General features: G+C 31.9%; 1 protein-coding gene across 1 annotated transcript in view; it reads right to left on the reverse strand.

Annotated features, from left to right (window-relative positions):
• Nucleotides 1–21,817, reverse strand: part of LOC137628860 (octopamine receptor beta-2R-like) — a 561,435-nt gene that overhangs the window by 17,441 nt on the left and 522,177 nt on the right. The window contains exon 5 of the mRNA XM_068360111.1: nt 5,759–6,239. Coding sequence (XP_068216212.1) covers nt 5,759–6,239 — 481 coding nt within the window. The remainder of the gene's footprint in view (nt 1–5,758; nt 6,240–21,817) is intronic.

Raw genomic sequence — 21,817 nt, forward strand, 5'->3', positions numbered from 1 at the left:
ACTGTAGATGATGCCAAGGGAGAAATTAAATGAATTATTTGTCTTCCGAAATTAGGCCGTCAGTGTTGTGAAATTACTCACAAAGTTGTTAGTTATATCCAAGACTAGAAGATGCAAAATACACCGGAAGATGCATTAGCAACTCTCTGAAGGATATACGAGGTGCCTCACACTGAGGGACCTGGGGGAACACAAACATTCAATAAGGTAAGGCTCTCTCTCTTCCATTCTTTTCCTAGGATATAATGAATTGCTTTATTTATCTATCTTTCTATCTATCTGTCTGTCTACCTCTCTATCTATCTATCGCTCTGTATAACTAGAAACAGTCAATTTTCACCAATTCTTATTTTTCTCTCTCCCTACTTACATGGTTTTTATTCTCTTTACTTACACAGTTGTTTCCTCTCTTTCCTTACATAATTGATTTTCTCTATCAACACATGTTTTCTCTCTTTATTTATATAATTATTTTACCTCTTTATCTACATAGCTGTTTTTTTCCTCTGTTTCCTTACATAATTGTTTTTCTCTCTTTATATACGAAGTGGTTTTTCTCTCTTTACTTACATAATTGTTTTTTATCTCTTTACCTACATAGTTTTTTTTTAATCGTGACTTATATAATTGTTTTTTCTTCCTATTTCTATCCATCTATCTAAAAAATATATCCAATGACACACTTAATGCCATTATTTCCCTCGTAGTTCTCACCCCCCCTTTCTCTCTCTCTCTCTCTCTCTCTCTCTCTCTCTCTCTCTCTCTCTCTCTCTCTCTGTCTCTGTCTCTCTGTCTGTCTGTCTCTCTCTCTCTCTCCTCTCTCTCCTCTCTCTCTCTCTCTCTCTCTCTCTCTCTCTCTCTAGGCTATGTTAACCTAAGCACCTGCTCTCAGGAGCCCTCGAAGCTTTCAGAGGGGACGACACTAGAGGTCTCTCTCTCTCTCTCTCTCTCTCTCTCTCTCTCTCTCTCTCTCTCTCTCTCTCTCTCTCTCTCTCTCTCTCGACGGATTCTGAAGATCATTGAATCCCCTCACGAGTCCTGATGGGACACCAGGACTTGGCCGACCACATCGATTTTGTGTCAAATACTAGATCCGGGTAGAAGAATACATATTCTTTTTTGCTTTCTTTTCATCTCCTGATCTGCGTTTATCTCTTCGTTTCCTCTCGTGTGCATATCCATTAACGTCTCTTTTTTTCATCATTTGAATTTTTACTCCGCTGCTAATAGGATTAACTTTTCTTATAAATGTTTGCCTCTAAAACATTTGTATGCGATAACATATATCTCAGTTTGTCTGTCGGTCTCGTCCGCATATTTACATCTTGGCAAGTCTTTCGACCTCAATAAGTCTTTAACTTCATAAAATGAAAATCTATCAGAGAAAAAGAAATGGTAGCTTAAAGACGGCCTGTTCAGCCCAGTTTGTTGTCTGGAACCGTTCACTGCGAAAAGCGAAGGCTAAAAAGGTACCAGGCGTAGGGATTCAGTGCTAATATCAAGTCAGAGTTCCTCATTGAACGCACCCGTCCCAACACTCGGTAGACTTCCTAGCGAATGCAAAGGATGCTATAGGTTTTCCCTGGCGCTTTTGGGAATGCTTTCTTTGCTTCATTGAATGGGGACGAAGGTATATGAATGGACGGTTGAATTCACGGCAGAAGGCTTTGCAATGAGACGTCAGGATTTTGGTTTGAAATAAATTCACCGGATCAGTAAAGAGGTTCTTTTTGTGGTTATAAGACTCGACCAAAGAGTGCACAACCGTACATAGGCTACACATATTAATGTGCACAAACACGTATGGATACACACAAACACACGCACATTGGAGTGGCTTCAGGAGAATACATGTCATTACAACATTCACGATTTAACAGTTGGAAAGAATGGTAAAATAAAGGAAAATGGTAATAGATGAAAGAAATTTTCACGTTTAATAATTCCAACTAGCACATTATAGGACTATCAGTAACCCTGCGCAGAGAGAGAGAGAGAGAGAGAGAGAGGAGAGAGAGAGAGAGAGAGAGAGAGAGAGAGAGAGAGAGAGAGCCACATCTACCGAAAATACCTTACTTGCCGTAAACCCAAATTGATCTTGGCAAAGTGCGTCTCCCATAATGACACAGCCGGTCATTTTAGCCAAGATGGGACATAGAATATTGGTGGCTGTTAGCAATCACTCTGAGGAGTTTCATTTCTTTTATGTAAACTTCCTACGGTTAATTTTGTGTGTCTGTTGGAAAAAAAAGTTATGTGATAACATTTAATAATAATAATAATAATAATAATAATAATAATAATAATAATAATAATACAGAAGTAACAAAAATAACAATAATGATGATAATAAAAATGATGACGACAACAACAACATAAATAATAATAATAATAATAATAATAATAATAATAATAATAATTAAAACAAAAATAACAAAAATGGTGATAATAAAAATGATGGCGACAACAACAACAACAACATAAATAATAATGATAATAATAATAACAAAAACAACAACAACAACAATAATAATAATAATAATAATAATAATAATAATAATAATAATAATACACTTTAATATAAAGTAATTTACCCGCAAATAACATGGCCCAAATAAATCTGTAATTCAACCAAGGTTTATTTAACGGCTGAGTTCCATAAACCTATTATTCAGAATTTTCATTTTTGACGCCACGGTTCAAGAAACAGGGTCAGAGTTAATACCGAAAAAATGTAATTAATTACAGCCCAGAATTACATCAGTGTGGGATCATCTGATTACGTGAAAATTAATCAAAAGATAATTAAAGATTTCTAATCAACAGATAATTATGACTTCAAGGACGTTTGGCTGGATGCTTTTTAATTGAAACTGAATAATTCTCAAGAGATATTGATTAAAAATTGAATCATTGTCAGGAATTATTGAATAGAAATTGAATAATTCTCAAGAGATAATGAATAGAAATTGAATAATTCTCAAGAGATAATGAATAGAAATTGAACAATTCTCAAGAGATATTGAATGGAAATTAAATCATTGTTAAGAGATACTGAATATAAATTGAATAATTCTCAAAAGAGATAGATTAAAAATTGAATCATTGTCAAGAATTATTGAATAGAAATTGAATAATTCTCAAGAGATAATAAATAGAAATTGAATAATTCTCAAGAGATATTGAATAGAAATTAAATCATTGTCAAGAATTATTGAATAGAAATTGAATAATTCTCAAGAGATATTGAATAAAAATTGAATAATTCAAAAGAGATATTGAATACAAATTAAATCATTGTCAAGAGATATTGAATAGAAATTGAATATTTCTCAAAAGAGATATTGATTAAAAATTGAATCATTGTCAAGAATTATTGAATAGATATTGAACAGAAATTAAATCGTCGTCAAGAGATATTGAAATAAACTGAATAATTCTCTAGAGATATTGAATATAAATTGAATAATTAACAAGAGATATTGGATAGAAATTAAATAATTGTCAAGAGATATTGAATAGAAATTGAATAACTCTCTAGATATATTGAATAAAAATTGAATCATTAAGGGATATTGAATAGAAATGGAATAACTCACAAGAGATATTGAATAAAAACTGAATAATTGTCAAGAGATATTGAAAAGAAATTGAATCATTGTCAAGATAATATTGAATAGAAATTGAATCATTATCAAGAGGTATTGAAACAAATTGAATAATTATCAAGAGATATTGAAAATAAACTGAATAATTGTCAAGAGAATTGTATAGAAATTGAATAATTCTCAAGAGATATTAAAAAGATATTGAATAATTCTCAAGAAATATTGGATAGAAATTGAATAATTTTCAAGAGATGTTGAATAGAAACTGAATAATTGAAAAGAAATATTGAATAGAAACTGAATAATTGACAAGAGATATTAAATAGAAACTAAATAATTCTCAAAAGATATTGAATAAAAATTGAATCATAGTCAAGGGATACTGAATAAAAATTGAATAATTCCCATGAGATATTGAATAGAAATTGAATAATTGTCAAGATATATTAAATAGAAATTGTATCATTGTCAAGAGATATTGAATAGAAAGTGAATAATTCTCAAGCGGTATTGAATAGAAAATGAATAATTGACAAGAGATATCAAATAGAAACTGAATAATTCTAAAGAGATATTGGATAGAAATTGAATAATTGTCAAAAGATATTGAAAAGAAATTGAATAATTCTCAAGAGATAATGGATAGAAACTGAATAATTGTCAAGAGGTATTGAATATAAATTGAATAATTCTCAAGAGATATTGAATAGAAATTGAATCACTGTCAAGAGATATTAATATAAATTGAATAATTCTCAAGAGGTATTGAATATAAATTGAATAATTGACAAGAGATATCAAATAGAAACTGAATAATTCTCAAGAGATATTGGATAAAAATTGAATAATTGTCAAAAGATATTGAAAAGAAATTGAATAATTCTCAAGAGATATTGGATAGAAATTGAATTGTCAAAAGATATTGAATAGAAATTGAATAATTGTCAAGAGATATTGGATAGAAATTGAACAGTTGTTAAAAGATATTGAAGAGAAATTGAACCATTGTCAAGAGATATTGAATGAAAATTGAATCATTGTCAAGAGAAAATGAATAAAAATTTAATCATTGTCAAGAGATATTGAAAAGAAATTGAATCATTGTCAAGAAATATTGAATAGAAAATAAACAATTGTCAAGAAATATCGAATAGAAATTGAATCATTGTCAAGAGATACTGAATAGAAATTGAATAATTGTTAAGAGATATTGAATAGAAAGTGAATAATTGTCAAGTGATATTGAATAGAAATTGAATCATTGTCAAAAGATATTGAATAGAAATTGAATCATTGTCAAGAGATATTTAATATAAATATAATATTGTCAAGAAATATTGAAAAGGAATAGAATCATTGTCAAGAAACATTGAATAAAAATTTAATCATTGTCAAGAGATATTGAATAGAAAATGAATAATTGTCAAGAGATATTGAATAGTAATTGAGTCATTGTCAAGAGACATTGAGTAGAAATTGAATCACTGTCAAGAGATATTGAATAGAAAATGAATGATTGTCAAGAAATATTGAATATAAATATAATAATTGTCAAGAAATATTGAAAAGAAATCGAATCATTGTCAAGAGATATCGAATAGAAATTGAATCATTGTCAAGATATATTGAATTAACCTGAACAATTTTAAAGAGAATGAATGAATTAAAGTCAGGAAATATAAAAAAAAATCATTTGAATGTTATGAATTTAGATCTAAATTGATGGAATATTAATTTTTACAAATTAGAATTTACCTCACACAATGAAACGCTCAATAATAATAATAATAATAATAATAATAATAATAATAATAATAATAACAGATAGAGAAATACTTAGCGAGTTGAGAAATTACTATCATTATCACTAGCCAAGCTACAATCCACATTGGAAAAGAAGGATGCTATAAGCCCAAAGGCTCCAACAAGGAAAACATCCCAGTTTGGATAGGAAATAGAGTATGACGAATAAACTATAAAAGAGAAATAAAGAATAAATTAACCAATGGAAAAGGCTCGGTGACATCACCCGATAGAGCTAAATTAACTATGTCAATTTCAACAGTGAATTAACGAAGCTGAGTAACTATGAAATTATCTGAAGAAGGCACAAAGAAAAACGTACACGATTCCCGAACTCTACTCCTTACCTTTCTTTCCCGCTTCATCTTGTGAAGCGAAGACTGCTTCTTCTTCGCTTCCCCCGCTTCACTCACGCCCATCATGGCGTCCGGCCCCACGCCCGCGGAACTCTTCCTCACACCCACCCCGAGGAACCTCCTTTTCACGCCCATTGCACTTTTACCATGCTTCCCTATGGGCGTGCTTCCCGGGGAGGGCGTGGGCGTCGACTCGTCGCTGTTGGGGATGTCATTGGCCCTGCCTGACCCCCCACCGACGCCCACTCCGGCGACGCCTTCGGAGGGAGGTTGGTCAAGGCAGGTCTCGGTGATGTTGAGGTTGTCGAACCCGGTGGCGGTGCCGTTGGTGGTGGCGTCTTTCACGGACCCTCCGACAACTCCCCCGCCCCTGCTGGCGTTGCTGGGGGCGTCGTCGGTGATCTTGACGCTGCCTCTCGTCATGCCGTTGATGTGGAGGTGCTTGTTCAGGAGGAGGGCCGCCACGGTCGACCTACAGGAGGGATGGAAGGAAAGAAGGTGGTGTAAGAAAGTGTTCTGATATCAAATAAAAATTTGGTTTGATTTTATGCTTACTTTTTATATATAGTTTATGATATCCCGTAACATTTTATGATATCCCGTAACATTTTATCATATCACGTAACATTTATGATATCCCGTAACCTTTCATGATATCTCGTAACATTTTTTAATATCCCGTAACATTTTATGATATAACGTAACATTTTATATCACGTAACATTTTATTATATAATGTAACATTTTTTGATATCCCGTAACATTTTATGATATCACGTAACATTTTATTATATAATGTAACATTTTTTGATATCCCGTAACATTTTATGATATCACGTAACATTTTATTATATAATGTAACATTTTTTGATATCCCGTAACATTTTATGATATCACGTAACATTTTATTATATAATGTAACATTTTTTGATATCCCGTAACATTTCATGATATCACTTAACATTTTATCATATCACGTAACATTTATGATATCTCGTAACCTTTTATGACATCCCGCAACATATTAAATCCCGTAACATTTCATGATGTTCCGTAACATTTTATTATATAATGTAACATTTTTTGATATCACGAACATTTTATGATATCACGTAACATTTTAAGATATCTCGTAATATTTTATATCCCGTAAAATTTTATGATATCCCCTAACATTTTACAATCCGTAACATTTCATGATATAACGTAACATTTTATATCACGTAACATTTTATATCACATAACATTTTACATGCCGTAACATCCTATATAATGTGAATTTTTTTGATATCAAGAACATTTTATGATATCACACAACATTTTAGGATATCCCGTAATATTTTATGATATCACGTAATATTTTACGATATCTCGTAATATTTTATATCCGTAATATTTTATGATATCACATAATATTTTATGATATCACATAATATTTTATGATATCACGTAACATTTTATGATATTACGTAACATTTTATGATATTACATAACATTTTATGATATCCCGTAACGTTTTATTATATAATGTAACATTTTTTGATATCACGAACATTTTAGGATATACCGTAATATTTTATATCCCGGAACATTTTACGATATCCCGTAAAATTTCATGATAAAACGTAACATTTTATGATATCACGTAAAATTTTATGATATCACGTAAAATTTTATAATATCCTGTAACATTTTATGATATCACGTATTATTTTAAGCTATCACGTAACATTTTATAAAATCCTGTAACATTTTATGATATCACGGATCTTTTTAGGATATCACATAACATTTTATAATATCATGTAACATTCTATAACATTGCATAACATCAAAAAATGTAAATGGGCATTCAGAAATTAGTGCATACGAAAATATTTTCATGAAAAGACTTGAACATTGAAAAATATTTGCCTTCCGAAATGTATAAACTTATAACTCACTGAATAATAACTTTAAATATTCACAGGGCTCTGTATCTTAAAATTACGCATGCAAAGAATACACTGTTTATATGTTTAAAATACATAACAGGAAATCTGTGAATATCTGTAATCATAAAAGTTGTAATTTATTCCATACATAATATGTTTGTTTGAAAAAATATGTATATTTTAAACATGAACTCAAATTCTTTTATATAAATTCTTAATTTTTCCACCCCAACCAACACGGAAGTTTCTATTCATTTAGGAGAGAGAAAAAAGTTTAGAATGAAAAGCCTCGTATTTACTATCAAGAGGTTACGCAACACTGCAGAAGAAGAAGAAGAAGAAGAAGAAGAAGAAGAAGAAGAAGAAGAAGAAGAAGAAGAAGAAGAACTTTATTCTATAGCATCTTTCGAGGGTAAAGAAATTGAGAAAAATGCTGAAAGTAACGTGACCAATAGAGAATATTTTCCGCTCGTACTCCCTCTTTTTTTCAGAGCGACCACTAAATATTTTGCGCTCGTGGCCCCTTTCATTACTCTGAGGAAGTCCTTTCAGTGAATCTCTCTTTATTATCTCTCTCTCTCTCTGTATCTCCCCCTTTCCTTCCCTCAAAAAAAAAAATAAAAAAAAAAAATAAAAAAGTACCTGGTCTCAGACATTCATTAAAAAGCGAGTTTATTGATTCTGCGGTTTCTTATTCGCCAGAATAAAGTAGGCTAGTTTCCCTCTTCCCCTCTTTAATGGCGTCCCCTGAACAGGGAAGTGGCTATCTAGCTAGAGTCTATGGACTCTGTTGACTATGGACTACGGTTATGGGCTACTGGGACTAACATACACATTATTCTAAATATATTCTCTATTTTTTTTGAAGTGTTTATAAGGTCTATGTTGCCGAAAAAATACCACTAACAACCATCTTCAACGTGTTCTATTTTAGCATTGTGTTTTATCCGCCTTGCTGACGTCACGCCCCGATGCCACTTTTCTGCCGTTATGGCGTGTGCCACATATCTCCGAATTACATGGAATTCTATAAATTACAAAATATGAATAGAAATATCAGAGAAATTATTAAGCAAAACTATAAACTAGTCTTCTCCAACCTTCTGTTTTCTTGTTGAGAGAGAGAGAGAGAGAGAGAGAGAGAGAGAGAGAGAGAGAGAGAGAGAGAGAGAGAGAGAGAGAGAACATAATAGTGACGCGTCTGATACGATGTCCAGTTGAGAAAAGTTGGCCTTGTGTAATTCATTTTGGAGAAAATGGAAGATGATTTTTAATCTAATTATGATTGCAAATGTAAAATAATTTAATCTTACATACACACCTATATGAATATTTACTTAAATATGCAAACCAGGATTGAAAAAAAAGTGTTTTTTTCTAATAAAATAAAAAAAAAGGATTATTGAATCAGAATGTTATGAATTAGATCGATTTTCCTGATTTAAAAGATTTTTTTTTTTTTAAATAATAGCTTACCTATTTGTTGCTTCTGATCTATGTTAAATGAAACCATAGTTTAATATACAGGACTCAAGATGATTTTTTTCCTCCAATATCAGAATTTAGATGAATGATTTAATCGGTGCGGAGAAATGAAAATAAATAGTACACAAAAATAAGCGAAACTGCAAACAAAAAAAATACAGATATACGCAATTTTATTTTAACATACAGAACTCAATAAGAAATAAAACCAAAATCATATAAAGGACTTCTCCACATGCGTACTGTACTAGCAATTCTTCTTCTTCTTTATCTACATCTTTTCCCACTTCTATGTGGGGTCGATGTTTCTGGCCAGCGTTCTCCATCTACCTCTGTCCCACACTTCATCACCGGTTAATCCCTTTGATCGAAGGTCATCCCCGATACAGTCCACCCACCTTCGTTTTGGTCTCCCTCTCCTTCTCGTTCCCTGTACCTCCATTTCCATCACCCTTCTCCCAATATACTGTTCATCTCTTCTCATGACATGACCCTACCACCTCAGTCTACTTTCTTGGATATTATCTGATAGTTTTCTAACTCCTGTGGTACCCCTGATCACCTCATTCCTGTACGAGCAACATAATTTGTAATTCCTGTTAAAGCTGTTAAAAAAAATCTAGACCTTTATAATTTGTATGATTTCAACTCTAATTCTTAAGAACGTTAAGTTAAGTAGGATTTTGTCCATTTTGTGATTACTTATAAATAGTACCTATAGTCAATTCTTTTTAGTGAGGCAGATTTGCACCGACTCGCAGGGGTGCCCTTTTATCTCGGAGAAGTTTCCTGCTCGCTGATTGGTTGGACAAGATAATTCTAACCAATCAGATAGCAGGAAACTTTTCCGAGCTAAAAGGGCACCGTTGCGAGTCAGTGCAAATGCGCCTCATTAAAAAGAATCGAGTATAGTTTTGGAAGTTTTTTCTTATATGGTGATTTCTGACGATATATTTAATTTTGATGGAAATAATGTTTTTTTTTTTTACTCTGATTTAAATCGATTTAAATCGTAATAACCCTGATGCAAACACATTTAAACATATACAAACACACACATATATACAGTATATATACATATATACATATACACACATACTGTATATATATATATATATATATATATATATATATATATATACATACATATATATATATATATATATATATATATATATATATATATATGTATATATGTACACACACACACACACACACACACATATATATATATATATATATATATATATATATATATATATATATATATATGTAAATATACAGTATTGTATACATGTGTGTATATAATCATATATAAATACACAGACGTTCATATATATATGTACTTGCAGTATTGTATACGTGTGTATATAATTATATATAAATACAAAAACACATATCTATATGCACACATATACATCTATCTATCTATCTATCTATTTTTAATACATGTAGTATATACACATTGTTGAAAAATTCTATTTAATATGGAAAAAAAATTTAAACTATTAAAATTGAAAACTTTTGAATGACAAAATGTAAACTTTATAAATATCTATACTTTAGGAAGCAATGGGAAATCATTAATCATTTTCTTTTTAATGTAACATAATCGAAATTTCAAGATTATCAAAAATTACGAATTTTATTTCAGTATTAGCTTCCGTTATTATCATAGAAGGAATATAATTTTCTTGGGCATACGACAGTATTGATATCCTCAAAGTTAACTTAAAAAAAGGCTTCAGAGGTTACTCTCTCTCTCTCTCTCTCTCTCTCTCTCTCTCTCTCTCTCTCTCTCTCTCTCTCTCTCTCTCTCTCTCTCTCTCTCTCTTAACGTCACGTCTGACCTAATAGACCACCAATTGTCCCAATGAAAAATGGAAGGTGACATTTTTTCAAATGTCATTCACCACGCGGCAACAATTTCGACGAGGCTGTAATTTTCAAGTTACTACTACTACTACTACTACTACTACTACTACTACTACTACTACTACTACTACTACTACTACTATTATTATTATTACTACAACTGCTTCTAAGAGAGGATGGCTGCAGAGAGGAGCATCAAGGCATTTACTGACAAATTCAACCCCAATCTACTGCACGACAAGCACTACTACTACTAATACTAAGAAAGGATGGCTCCAGTGAAGATCATCAAGGCATTTACTGACAAATTCAACCTTTATCTGGCAATGTGTATATGAAATTCTTGTACTGTAAAGTTCCTACACCATCAGATGCTTCACAAACCTACACAAATAACCCATCAGGAGCACGTTTAACACCTCAATTCTTACTAAAAAGCTTGGGATGGGGGTTTGGGGAGCCTATAGGTCTTCTTGCTCAGTCATCAGCAGCCATTGCCTGACCCTCCTTGGCCCTAGCTTAGGTAGACACGGGCCTTGGACGCTAATCTGATTCATTGGTGGCGAGTTGCTAAAAGGTATTTCTAATGGATGTGAAAACCTGGACACATTTGGGAAATAAATAAAGACATTTATTTAATTACCAAAGGAGTTCTTCGAGGAAACTGTAAACTGTGACCAGTTTACATATATATATATATATATATATATATATATATATATATATATATATATATATATATATATGTATATATATATATATATATATATATATATATATATATATATATAAAATCATAAATTATTTGTTAGTTACTATTCATTCTAGATTTGACTAAATTCTCCAAATAAGGGTCTCTTAGAACATTACCATAAATGGACCAAAATAAGGGCCATGAGGAGGGTCCATAAAGATGGACAAAATAATGGCCAAGAGGAGGGTCCCTATAAATGGACCAAACAAGGGACAAGACGAGGGTCCCCAAAAGCTGACCAAATAAGGGCCCAGAGGAGGGTCCCCAAAAATGGATCAAATAAGGGACAAAAGGAGGGTCTAAAATTGGACAAAATAAGGGTCAAGAGGAGGGTCCCTAAAATGGACCAAATATGAGCCAAGAGGAGGATTCCTAAAAATGGACCAGATAAGGGCCAAGAGGAGTGTCCATAAAATAGACAAAATAAGGGTCAAGAGGAGGGTTCCTAAAAATGGACTAAATAAGGACCAAGAAGAGGATCCCTAAAAATGGAGCAAATAAGGGCCAAAAGGAGGGTCCCTAAAATGGACCAAATAAGGGTCAAGAGGGTCCCTTAAAATGGACCAAATGAGGGCCAAGAGGAGGGTCCCTAAAATGGACAAAATAAGGGTCAAGAGGAGGGTCCATAAATTGGCCAAGAGGAGGGTCCATAAAAATGGATAAAATAAGGGGCAGGAGGGGCCCTAAAAATGGACTACACACGGTCCAAGAGGAGGGTCTCTAAAATAGATAAAATAAGGGTCAAGAGGGTCGCTACAAATGGACCAATTAAGGTAAAAGACGATGGTCTCTAAAAATAGATAAAATAAGGGTCAAGGTCCCCATAATGGACCAAATAATGGCCAAGAGGAGGGTCGCTAAAAATGGACCATATAAGGGCCAAGAGAAGGGTCCATAAAATGGACAAAATAAAGGTCAAGAGGAGGGTCCCTAAAATGGACCAAATAAGGCCCAAGAGGAGGCTCCCTAAAATGGGCAAAATAAGGGTAAAAAACAGGGTCCCTAAAATAGGCAAAATAAGGGTCAAGAGGGTTCCTAAAAATGGACCAAATAAGGGCCAAGAGGAGGGTCCCTAAAAATTGACAAAATAAGGGTCAAGAGGGTCCCTAAAAATGGGCCAAAAGAGGTCCAAGAGGAAGGTCCCTAAAAATCGATAAAATAAGGGCCTCTTGGAGGGACCCTAAAGAAAATAAAACTTATTTTAATCTTCACAACCATGATTTTTAATTTCACTAATTAGATAAAATACGGAACTGAAAGGGAAAATAGGGTAAAGGTAATTATGAAGATAAAGATAAATGATATAATGTAAAAAAAGAAAAACAAAACAAAATAGCATTATTTTAGTGTTTCCTCTCTATAGCTCTCTTTAGCAGCCCCTGAGAGAGAGAGAGAGAGAGAGAGAGAGAGAGAGAGAGAGAGAGAGAGAGAGAGAGAGAGAGAGAGAGAGAGAGGTCAGGTCCCTTTGACCTTAATCAACCGAATCGTTTAAGCTTTTGAACGATCGTCTCTCTTGTTGTTTCTATTTACAGCTCTCTCTCTCTCTCTCTCTCTCTCTCTCTCTCTCTCTCTCTCTCTCTCTCTCTCTCTAATAAAGAATAAAGAATAAACTCTCAAACTGCAGAATGCAAAGAAACATTTCGAAAACCCGCAAGAAATCAAATGACAATGGAAGTAGCAGACGCCGCGCACCGAAGATCGGAACTCGGAACCAAACCACTTTAGGAGCCGTAACTTCTTAAAAGATTCGCGAAGAAGAAGAAGAAGAAGAAGAAGCAGCAAAAACGTAAACAATACTCGCATCAGAAAGAGATTACGGCCTCCCAGAGATGGTGATCGGCCACTGGGAGTTTCTCTTTAAGAGAGGAAACTAAACTGGTAACTTTAGCTAGCCCAGATCAAAGGAAAGCAAGAAGTTAAAAGAAATCGTCAAAAAGATGAAGTTGAAGGAAAATAAGAGTTGTGTGGGTTTATGACAAGAAAACCCAATTGATTTATTCCATTGTTTTGATATTCTTTCTTTAATGGCAGATGAGGCAGATGGAATGGGCATCGCAGTTTTCTTATGGTATGGAATTGGCTCTAGAAGGAACAAAAGAGTAAGGGAAAACGGAAGATAGAAATGAATACTAAAGCCTGGAAGTATGGAGACAGAGAAATGGATGGATTTAAGATTTTCATAAACACAGCAAGACGATTTCTATAAAGATAAACAAATAAATAAAGAAGCAACGATTATTTCCCTTTGCAAAAAATCTGAAATTGATAAGAATGAAAAATCTCGTAATTTTTTTTTTATTAGTTTTTACTATGATTACCATTATTTAATCTAAGATATTTTAGTGCATAAAACCTGCAACAAATAATGAAGTACTTTGAAAACAATGATAAATGCAAGACCATGATTTCTGGCAGCTGTTAGTATCACGTTAGGGTTAAAATTTAAAAGAATTATGAGGTGATATAACGAAAAGATTCATATTCTGTTGAATTATTAAAAGATATATATATATATATATATATATATATATATATATATATATATATATATATATATATAAAGTGTATGTATATGGGTGGTTCTATAAGAAAAAATATTTCCAAATCAATTAAAGGAACCTCTAAAACTTCAGCTCATCAGTCGCCCGTCGAACCTGCTACAGTCACTACTACTCTGCCTACCTGAATAAGAATTCTAGGTCTGGTCACTGCTTGATAGGATATGGGACTAACACTCTCACCCCATAAATATTTGCAGGACCGCGTGGGTGGAACCAGAAGGCGTACCTTCTTTATATATATATATATATACATATATATATATATATATATATATATATATATACGTGTGTGTGTGCGTGTGTGTGTGCGTGTGTGTGTGTGTCTGTGTGTGTGTCTATGGTTTAACAGGAAACTTCCACTTCGAGGAACTAAGTTCAAATCTCACTATGTTTGATAGAATCCATTGAAACATGGCTATTTAGCTATTTTACCCCTGTGTCCAGTCAGGGGATGTGTTGAAGCTGAGTACTGGCATTTTCTATGGGGTTGAAAAGGGGTGTTGCCTTCCTCAAAACATTTTATGAAAAAAAAAGAGCTGAACATACCATGTAAGACCCTCTGCGTATGAAAAAAGGCGTATTAGAAGATATATATATATATATATATATATATATATATATATATATATATATATATATATATAATTTCTCTTCCTCTTGTTTTGTTAAAGTATTTATAGTTTATATAAGAAATATTTATTGTTGTGTTGTTACTGTTCTTAAAATATCTTATTTTACCTTGTTTCCTTTCCTCACTGGGCTACTTTCCCTGTTGGGCCCTCAGGGCTTATAGCATCCTGCTTTTCCAACTAGGGTTGTAGATTAGCAACTAATAATAATGATAATATATATATATATATATATATATATATATATATATTTATATATATACATATATATATATATATATATATATATATATATGTATATATAAACATATATATGTGAATATGTTTATATACAATATATATACGCACACACACACACACATATATATATATATATATATATATATATATATATATATATGTATATATAAACATATATATGTGTATATATTTATATACATTATATAAACACACACATATATATATACATGTATATATAAATATATATATATATATATATATATATATATATATATGTATATATAAACATATATATGTGAATATGTTTATATACAATATATATACGCACACACACACACACACACATATATATATATATATAAACATATATATGTGTATATATTTATATACATTATATAAAAACACACATTTATACACACACACACATATATATATATATATATATATATATATACATGTATATATAAATATATATATATGTATATATATATATATATATATATATATATATATACATGTATATATATAAATATACATATATATATATATATATATATATATATATATATATATATATATATATATATATATATAATATACATACATATTGGGTTAGCGTAGTTTCCTGGTCTCAAGTTAAGTCACGTTCAGCCAGAGCATTTTGACTTTCATCTGAAAAAAAATTAGCGAACCCTGAAACAGCATAGATTTGTGTCTATTCTGTGCCCTTGAGGGGATCAAGGCAACTCCTTTTTATCTTCTTTCTTGACCACTGTTTGGCTTAGCTTTCGAGAACACAAGTCACAGATCGAATTTTTATCTTGATGTCTTTTGTTTGATTCTATTGTTATGATTTTTTTTATTTGTGGATGTATGACAAGAATTTTTGTTTATTTTCAATTTGGGATTTGTTTACGTGTTGCTTTGAATGTGCCATTTTTTTCTGCCCCGTTTAATTCTAAGAGATCTATTCTTATTCACTTTTACTATATGTTAGGGTTTTCCTTATAGTTGTAAAAAAAACTCATAAATATATTCTAACCTTCATATCTTGTTTTCATTCTTTGTAGAGACCTTAAATGTTGAAAATATATTATTATTATTATTATTATTATTATTATTATTATTATTATTATTATTATTATTATTATTATTATTATTACTTGCTAAGCTACAACCATAGTTGGAAAAGCAGGATGCTTTAAGCCTAGGGGTTCCAACAGGGAAAATAGTTCAGTGAGGAAAGGAAAATAGGAAAATAAAATATTTTAAGAAGAGTAACAACAATAAATTTATTCACAATTTATTCACAATCTAACTTTTATCTCCAGAGAAATTCAATAATGTTAAAATGAGCTCTTGGGAACCTTTGGTAATCTGCTAATTTTCCTGGAAGACAAATTACTGGAAAGATCATGGACTGTGGTTGTGTTGCAAAGGAGCAGGCGTAGCAATTAACCGTTCAGAATAGTCTCCAGTTTCTGGAAATAGAGATATTAATCTCAAATTCAATGGCCAATCACGTTTCTTCCTGGTATCTCAATCTTGAATACACGATCTTTAGAATTGGAGTTTATTGAAAAAAAAAGCAAATCTGACAATGGCTAGGTTAAGTAATATTTGGAAATCAAATCGCCTGAAATTACATGTAAAAATCAAGCTATATATTAGTTTAGGGAGATCGGTGTTACTGATGGACATGAGTCGTGATATGACTATGAAACAATCTCCAATAGATTTAGAAGATTTGAGAACAAAGCCTTCAGAGGAATATTGGGAGTTAAACTGCTGGACATGATTATAAATTAAACCATACGATGAGATCATGATGAGTGGTAGATGGAAAGGGTTTGGGCATGTTCTTCGCACTTCCCAAGAGAGATTAGTTCACCAAACTTTCAACTGGGCTCCACAAGGCACTAGAAGAGTTGGAAGACCTAGACCTACATGGCTGAGGATATGAAGCGTGAAGTGGGAGAAGATGAATGGAGAAGTATTGAATTAAAAGCTTAAGATAGAGACGACTGGAGAAATCAAACTGAGGGCCTTTGTGTCAATAGGCGTAGGAGTTGATGATGATCTCAATCTTATCACCTAGGACCAATCAAGGCCATTCTAGGAATCTTAGCCTCATAGCCAATAACCAATCAACTTCAAAAAGGATATGAGTGGGCGTTGCACAAACCGTTTATATCTAACCCAAAAAATCCACAGTTTAATGATAGGCTATTCAGAATACCTTCTCTAATCTACCGAAATGATTAACTTGATACTCCCAACACGGACCAATCAGCTCATTCTGGGAATCTCATCCCATATGACCAATCACTTGAATCTTAGGAATATGGGCTTAATCGCGTTGCTGTGCCAAATTCTTCTACACGTAAGACGAAGACTTTAGAAGATATACATATTTCTCATATAAGAAATAAAGCCTATTATTAGTATCTTTATTAAAGTTATTTGTTACACAGCTTACACAAATTCCCTACTTTGAGAGTTGTATTATTGAAGTTAGTTGGGGGGTATCAGCCTATTTCTGATTTTCATCTGTTTAGCCCCGATGAAGGCCATGAGCGTGTGGCAGAAACAGCTCTTAGCATTAAATAGAAAAATATTATGAAAATTTGCATCTCTTCCTTGAAAGTTTTGGCTATGAATTGAAAAGATATAGAGAAAGGTTAACTTCAAACAACTGAAGTCATTTATGAATCGACATTCAGCAAGAATTGCTTATGTGAGAGTGTACCCAAAAAGTTTAAACACACACATACACAATATATATATACGTATATATATACATATATATATATATGAATATATATATATATATATATATATATATATATATATATATATATGTATATATATATACATATATATAGACATATATATGAATATATATACATATATACACACACACATATATATATACATATATATATATATATATATATATATATATATATATATATGTATATATATATGTACATATATATGCATATATAAATATATATATATATATATATATATATATATATATATATATACATATATATATATATATGTACATACATATATGTATATATATAGACACACATATATATATATATATATATATATATATATATATATGTATATATACTATATATATACATATATAGAGATATATAAACAAATATAGACATATAAATATATATATATATATATATATATACATATATATATATATATATATATATATATATATATATACATGTATATATATATGTATGCATATGTATATACATATATATACATACAGTATATATATATATATATATATATATATATATATATATACACATCTGTGTGTAAATATAATTAGAACAACCAGACTTTCAAGAAAGAAAAACTGTTTCAATCGCATCGTCAATTCTGATCTAATCTCGACAGCAGCAACCTGGGGTGACCTGGGGGGATGTCTGTCTGGGGCGGGGGGGGGGGGGGTGCTAGGGAATAGAGATATTACTGACATTCTTTAAATCAGTCCCAATTCGATTATGCATATATACACATATACGGTATATGTAGACAAATATATATGTATATATATATGTGTGTATATATGTATATATAACTATACTATCACTATATATATATATATATATATATATATATGTGTGTATATATATATATATATATATATATATATATATATATATATGTATATATATGATATAGATACATATATTTAGATAGATAGGTAGATAAACTTGTGGATATATGTATATATATACATATATACATACACATACACACATATATACATATATATATATATATATATATATGTATATATACACACATTTATATTCATATATATATGAATATATATAATTATATATATGTGTATAGTGTGCATGTGTGTATATATATACATATATATATATATATATATATATATATATATATGTATGTATATATATACACATATACACACACATATATATATATATATATATATATATATATATATATATATATATATATTTCTCTAAGATACATTCACATGGCCATTTCAATTTCCCACTTATCTCAGATGATTTCCAGTTTGATCCAGTTCTCTGTTCCATGAAGTCAGGAAATTAAAGTTGCTTAATACGTAAAATATTTGATGTTAATATATATTCACCTGGATCCTATAAGTCTAAAAAGCTTCTTTTCTCAGTTCAAGCGTGCGGGGTGAGTCTTGCAGCCTCATTCCTCATGCAAAAATAACAGTGGAAAATGGTAATAACTTTTGGAGCCACTTATCCCAAGGCTAAAGTATTATTTGTAATGACTTATTCTATGTATATGGGATGAAGCATATGGAAGGCAAGTGGTGAATTGCAAAAACAAAGAGCTATTGAGATAACGGAGGTATATTTTCTGCTTTATCTCTTACATAATTATGTAGTGACACTATATAATTAAGCTTATGGGAGAAATGTTAATTATTATTATTATTATTATTATTATTATTATTATTATTATTATTATTATTATTAGCCAAGCTACAACCCAAGCTAGAAAAGCAGGATGCTATAAACCCAAGAGCTCCAACGGGGAAAAATAGCCCAGTTAGGTAAAGAAATAAGGAAATAAATAAACTAAATTAGAAGTAATGAGTAATGAGTAATAAATATAAAATAACTTAAGATCAGTAAAAACGTTGAATTAGTTCTGTCATATATTAACTACGAAGACAGACTGAAGTCAGCCTGTTCAATATATACAAACATTCGCAGCAAGTCTGAACTTTTGAAGTTCCCCTGTATCAACTACCCGATTAGAAAGATCCTTCCACAACTTGGTCACAGCTGAAATAAAACTTCTAGAATACTGTGTAGTATTGAGCCTCATGATGGAAAAGGCCTGACTATTAGAATTAACTGCATGCTTAGTATTACGAATAGGATGGAACTAATTGAACGACGGTGCCAAACATTAATATCTAGATCAGGAATAAGAAATTTAATAGACCGTAAGTTCCAGTCCAACAAATTAAGATGAGATTCACCCTTCCACAATCTAGTCGTAGCTGGAATAAAACTTCTAGGATGCTGTGTAGGGTTGTGGAGGCCGATGTGGTAACGTCCCTGACAGGTGAACGCCAGACTGGGATTCAAGTCCTTCTCAAACTTGTTAGTTTCTTTGGTCGCTGCAACCTAACCATCCTTGTGAGCTCAGAATCGGGGGTTTTGGGGGAGCCTATAGGTCTATCTGCTAAGTCATCAGCAGTCATTGCCTGGCCCTCCTTGGTCCTAGCTTGGGTGGAGAGGGGGCCGCTTGGGCGCTGATCATACGTATATGGGGTAAGTCTCTTGGGCATTGTCCTGCTCGATAGAGCAATGTCGCTGTCCCTTGCCTGCCATTCGTGAGCGGAAAAAAGAAAAGAGAGAAAGAGTGTTTAATCTTATGACGCAGAAGGCATGAACAAATGGCGATTGAAATGGGAGAACGTAATTGTTAATTTTCCTACTTATCTCTTCGACATCACTCCATTCTATAAAGGTTTAAAGGTCGCTCATGAATGGCAGAGACAAGGGACAGTGACATTGCCCTAGCAATCAGGACAATGCCCTAGAGACTGACCATATTACATATGATCAGCGCCCAAACCTCCTCTCCACTCAAGCTAGGACCAGGGAGGGCCAGGCATTAGTTGCTGATGACTCAGCAGATAGACCTATAGGCTCCCCCAAACCCCCCAACCTTAGCTCACAAGGATGGTAAGGTTGCAGACACTAATGACACTAACGAGTCTGAGCGGGACTCGAACCCCCGACTGACAAACACGAGGCAGAGACGTTACCAATCAAGCCACAGCAACCCTATGTATTATCTCGTCGTCTCATTAAAGACCTTTTTTGTAGTTGGCAACTGGTCAATAGAATGACGTCAGAGCAAATTGGCAGATATGAATTGCCACTTAAAAGCCTTTCTTGGAGAGGGCTTGAGGGTCACTTGGTGTGGCCACATACTGCCGAGATTATCGCCTCATCTTTTTAGATACACAAATGAAGTGAAGAACACATTGTTTTGACAAGAGATCCATCGAAGGAAAGTGTTTTTGTGGTATAAAAGAAAACCGAGAAGAAATAATGATATTTTTCAAAACCAATACATAAAATCTATGTGGTTTTTTCATGTGTAGAAACCAGAAAGAGCTTTTTCGATACACAAAAAGTAACAGAAAAATAGATTGTTTTGACAACAGATATATGAAATGAAAGTTGCTTGTGGTATCAAATAAAGGTCAAAAAGAAATATTGATGTTTTTGAGAACCATTACATAAACTCTAAATGGTTTGTTCGTATGTACAAACCAGAAAGAGCTTTTTTTTGATACACAAAGAAGAAAAAATAGACTGTTTTCACACTAGATCCATGAAATGAAAGTTGCTTGTTGTATAGAATAAGAAAAGTCAAATACAATAATGATATTTTTGACAAACAATAAACAAAATCTAAGTGTTTTGTTCGTATGTACAAACCAGAAAGATGTAGGCCAAGTACTTTAGCACTATATTTGAGACATGTATGGT

Source organism: Palaemon carinicauda, chromosome 36, assembly GCF_036898095.1.
Source record: "Palaemon carinicauda isolate YSFRI2023 chromosome 36, ASM3689809v2, whole genome shotgun sequence".
NCBI classification, from domain to species: domain Eukaryota; kingdom Metazoa; phylum Arthropoda; class Malacostraca; order Decapoda; family Palaemonidae; genus Palaemon; species Palaemon carinicauda.